The sequence below is a fragment of the Myxocyprinus asiaticus genome, chromosome 28, assembly GCF_019703515.2.
Source record: "Myxocyprinus asiaticus isolate MX2 ecotype Aquarium Trade chromosome 28, UBuf_Myxa_2, whole genome shotgun sequence".
NCBI classification, from domain to species: Eukaryota; Metazoa; Chordata; class Actinopteri; order Cypriniformes; family Catostomidae; genus Myxocyprinus; species Myxocyprinus asiaticus.
Genome location: NC_059371.1, coordinates 45,837,559 through 45,842,558, shown reverse-complemented (window position 1 = coordinate 45,842,558; position 5,000 = coordinate 45,837,559). Strand labels below are relative to the sequence as shown.

Genomic DNA, 5,000 nt, shown 5'->3' with positions numbered 1-5,000 from the left:
GTGTGTGTGTGTGTGTGTGAGGGTGAGTGTGTGTGAGAGTGAGGGTGAGTGTGTGTGTGTGTGTGTGTGTGTGTGTGTGTGTGTGTGTGGTGCGTGCTAAAGCAGCAGTGCTTGTTGATGTCATACACTGAGGGTGACAGTATGTTCAGTTCTGTGTTCAACACGCGTGTGTGTGTTTGTTTAGGGTAAAGACGGGGGATTTATGGTTCGAGTGTCCAGCACAGGCACTTACACTGTATCTCTGTACACAACGAACACAGGGTGAGACACACGCACACACACACACACACACACACACTTTCCATTGTCTTCTAATGTTCTTATACTGAGCTCTCTCCTCAAATCTTAAACTTCAAAGAAAAAAAATGCAAAACATTATTTATGAATACTTTTTCCAGTTGAGGACATTGAAAAATCCTCAAACAGAGGTTTAATCTACTGTGTGTGTGTGTGTGTGTGTGTGTGTGTGTGTGTTCAGGGACAGATCGCCTACAGTCAGACATTACCAGATTAAAGAAATACACGACTCATCAAAATACTTTTATCTGGCAGAGAAATACATCTTCAACAGTATACCTGAACTCATAGAATACCACAAACACAACTCTGCAGGTAACACACACACACGCATTATTTCTCATTTCTTAATCTTTGAGGTGAGATACAAACAAATGAATCTATAAATAAGTGTGTGTGTAGGTCTTGTGTGTCGGCTGCGTCATGCAGTAGGTGATCAGATGAGAGAAGCTCCAACAACAGCAGGATTTAGTTACGGTAAAAATCACTTAATTTTTGGCAATAAAGTAACACCATCACTCCAACATCAGACCAGCTGTTCTTCATTTAAACAACCCTGACACAACCGTTTACTGCTTTGATTGATTGACTGAAATATTGTGTCTTTACAACAGCGTTAGCTCAGTTTAACAATTTATCATCAAAGTACTTCTCAAAATTATGAAATAAAATATACAATAATAAGCAATTGACACTGATTTATTTGACAACATAAAGCTTATAAATCCATCCTCCTTACATTTGGGTAAATATTCATTGTTTTCAGTCAATACAAGTGCACAAATTATAAACTTTTAGCAGTTGCTAAAATATACCAACTTTGGGACATTTCATTAATTTCACATGATCTGTGGATTTTACTGATCAGTTCAGAAGACATCTTCATGTTTGATATAAGATCAGCTGCTGAAACCTGATGTGATGAAAACCATCTGAAGAACATATCTGAGTATGAGTGAACAGAAACACACGTCTGATGTGTGCATATGATATCTGGACATTTGTAGATAAATGGGAGATCAACCCGTGTGAGCTAACGTTCATGAAGGAAGTGGGCTGTGGTCAGTTTGGAGTGGTCAGACTGGGCAAATGGAGAGCGCAGCATAAAGTGGCCATCAAAACCATCAGAGAAGGAGCCATGAGTGAAGATGACTTTAAAGAGGAGGCCAAGATCATGATGTATGTGTCACACACACATATACAGTGTACATATATTAGCACACAAACTCTCAGGCAGTGTTTACACTTGGTGTCAGGGCTGCTGAGTTTGGTCAAAAAAATCAGATTGCTATTATTTTGATAAATACTGCAATTTGAATTTCACTAATGCTAACATTTAACATCTCATATTGCAGCTGTGCAGATATCAAGAATAATAGAAGAAAGATTCTTAAAATCACATTAAAAAAACAGCTCTCAACAGGTTGTGTGAAAAATAAGAATTAGCAAAAGATTGTGAATTGAATCATGTTTTGGTCTGACACTGCTGCTTGTAGAAAGAGTCATTTTGAAACACTGTTCACACACTTGAGTCCCCTTTAAAAGAACTGAAGTGGAGAAGAACCCACAAGTTCTGTTTGCATTTACACGGGACTCAAATCTCTTTTTGTTCCACTTTACTCATGATCAGGTCTCAGTTCACTTTCCATTCACACAGTTCAGTCATGTCAGCTCTCGGAAAGATTTAGCATGTTAATGTGGGTATGACATATTGATAGGACAAAACACAAGACATGCTGCATTGAGCACGTATGACATGCTGCTACACAAATAGACAAATATACAATCCCCCATCCAAGCAGATCTATCACCTAGTCTTGTGTACTGCTGCTGCTCCAAAGAGCCATGTGCACAGAATGTATACTAGCTTGGTGTGCCTTTGTCACTTGTCAATGGTGTAACACTAATGATGTAAATCTCTGTGTGTGCTTGGGCCGAATGGCTTAAACGGCTTGTGACCTCACTCCTAATGTGTACCTGGACCTGGAAAGCCCAGAGATTATTTAACTAATGACTTAGACCAGCTATGTGTGGATTTATTCAAAGTAATGACCTAAGATAGCAATGTGTGCCAGGCCATATTTGGCTTACCTTGTTAAAGACACACGTGTATGTGTCATGTCCAACAGCAAACCTTACCGTGCAAGCTAATAGAAGAAAAAACCCCAGCAACCACCTGAGCATCTTCAGAGAATAACGCACGCAGCGTGCTGCAGTGAAACCGGCTTACCTGCAAAACTGAACCATTTACAAGTTACATGTCAAAGGATCAATCAGCTTACACCATGCGAGCCATCTGGTTTAACATGTCACATGTGAGCGAGCTGATTGGCTAACTGATATGAGCTTGCTCCACATAGCGTAACATGGCTGAACTTTGGTAATTTAGTTACTGGAACTCACTTTACTTGAATGTAATGTTGTTGTATCATTAAGTTTTCTTGATTAGTTGATGATTTCTGACCATGCATAGACTATCTGTTGCTTAACAATGACAAACAATATCTGATTTAAGAAGAGATGTAGGTCAGATGTTTGTGCAACATATTTAGAACATTTAAAAGCCTCAAATCGGATGTGAAAAATCCTGATCTTAGATGAATTTCTGCTGATTATACACACACACACACACACACAACAAGATGTGATCTGTGTGAATAAGATATCTGTGAGATGTTCTTGATACTGTGATGTACAGGAATCTGTCTCATCGTAATCTGGTGCAGTTATATGGCGTCTGCACTCAACAAGGACCCATTTACCTGGTGACAGAGTTCATGGAGCTCGGCTGCCTGCTGAATTTCATCCGTCAGAGGAGAGGAACCTTCACAGAGCAGGACCTGCTGAGCATCTGCCACGACGTCTGTCAGGGGATGCAATATCTGGAGGAACACGGATTCATACACCGAGATCTGGTCAGACCTTCAGTGTTTGGTGTAATCTTGTAATCTAATGATGTTTGTAGTACAGCATTACATTTCAGATTCTTTCAATGTAGTTGATTACTTGGGTGACATATTTCTACACTTTATTAAGTAGAAGACATTTAAAATGTGAATTGCATTAATATGTACATCTGTTTGTGTTGAATCAATGAACAAGCAGGAAAGAGATATTTTGAATTCGTTCTGTTATATTTCAGTGTTTTAGAAGGTAATGTAAAAGTAATTAGTAATGTGATAACTAGTAATCAGTCAAGTCAGTAGTCTGATTTCAATTTTAGAGAAGTAATAAGTAATTTGTAGTGAATCTATTTGAGTAATTTATCCAACACTGCACACCTGACACACACACTGAGATACGGCCGCACTGTTTTTCATCCACTTTAATTCAGAAATGTTTGTGAAAAGCCAAAATCTGTCCAGTGGATTCTGCATGAGTTGCTCTGAATGACTTAAAATTTGGTGAAAATTGGGTTCCATTTGTAGGAGTCGCAGCGAAACATCTTTAATGATATACAGTATTTGATGATTTGAAACATGGTGGAAATTGCAGACCTTATTTACAATAGCGCCATCTTTGATTTATATTTGATTTATTTGTTTATCCCCTTTTCTCCCAGTGTTGGAATGCCCAATTCCCACTACTTAGTAGGTCCTTGTGGTGGCGCGGTTACTCACCTCAATCCGGGTGGTGGAGGACAAGTCTCAGTTGCCTCCGCTTCTGAGACCGTCAATCCGTGCATCTTATCACGTGACTCGTTGTGCGTGACACCGCGGAGACTCACAGCATGTGGAGGTTCATGCTACTCTCCACGATCCACACACAACTTACCACACGCCCCATTGAGAGCGAGAACCACTAATCACGACCACGAGGAGGTTACCCCATGTGACTCTACCCTCCCTAGCAACCGGCCAATTTGGTTGCTTTGGAGAATTTCTGCTGTCGAAAATGTTCAGCCCAAAATGCCATAAAATTTTCAGTTTTCAGCAGAGAGAGAAAAAAAAGGCTGAACATTTGAGCAGAAGCGTTTACTTTTAAATCTGTTAACAGTAACACTCACATGGAGAAAAAGCATTATTTATGTTGCACATTTAAAGTCCACATCTCCAGAGGTGAAGTGATCACTCTCTTGGACATTAGTGCATTTATAAAGAGTGTTTTCCAGTGGTCAGATCATGTGTGTTATTGTGTGTCAAGCTCCTCTACGACATTAAAGGAGCATAAAAGCACCATTAAAGTAGTCCATGTGACTCGTGCATTATATTCAAAGTCTCTGGAAGCCAAACAGTGGTTTTGTGAATCGCAAAGGATGTGTGTAATAAGTAATTATATTGTCTGCATGCGCAGCGCGCTTCAGTGAATGAGTGTAGATCTGTTGTTGACACAAACACATAGCAGCACATGCACACTCATGATGATACGCTGCTTCCTGGAGTGTTTCTCCAAAACAAAAGCCAGAGGGTCTTAAAGTTGAGAAATTAGGACTGAAATTGTATTATCGTATAATATGGCTGTTAGAGTTAACATTAATAGCAATAATAATATATGTGCCAATAGATCTGGCTTCATGTCTGCTGAAGATGTTCACTGTTATTTTTGCTGCTGCATTATCGAGTAGTAAAGGTTTTCTTAATAGTCTTAATATAATTCTTCTCTGTGTACTCTATTTTAAACTGAAATGTGTAGCTACAGAGCAGATGCATCCGTAATAATAACATGCAGAATTTGTTCAGTTATTCCAAACAACATCTGATTTC

At 39.3% G+C, this 5,000-nt stretch overlaps 1 protein-coding gene across 1 annotated transcript in view; it reads left to right on the top strand.

Annotated features, from left to right (window-relative positions):
* LOC127419555 (tyrosine-protein kinase Tec-like) overlaps positions 1-5,000 on the top strand; it is a 20,236-nt gene that overhangs the window by 13,232 nt on the left and 2,004 nt on the right. Inside the window, exons 10-14 of the mRNA XM_051661056.1 lie at positions 185-261; positions 479-612; positions 700-774; positions 1,305-1,476; positions 2,996-3,212. Coding sequence (XP_051517016.1) covers positions 185-261; positions 479-612; positions 700-774; positions 1,305-1,476; positions 2,996-3,212 — 675 coding nt within the window. The remainder of the gene's footprint in view (positions 1-184; positions 262-478; positions 613-699; positions 775-1,304; positions 1,477-2,995; positions 3,213-5,000) is intronic.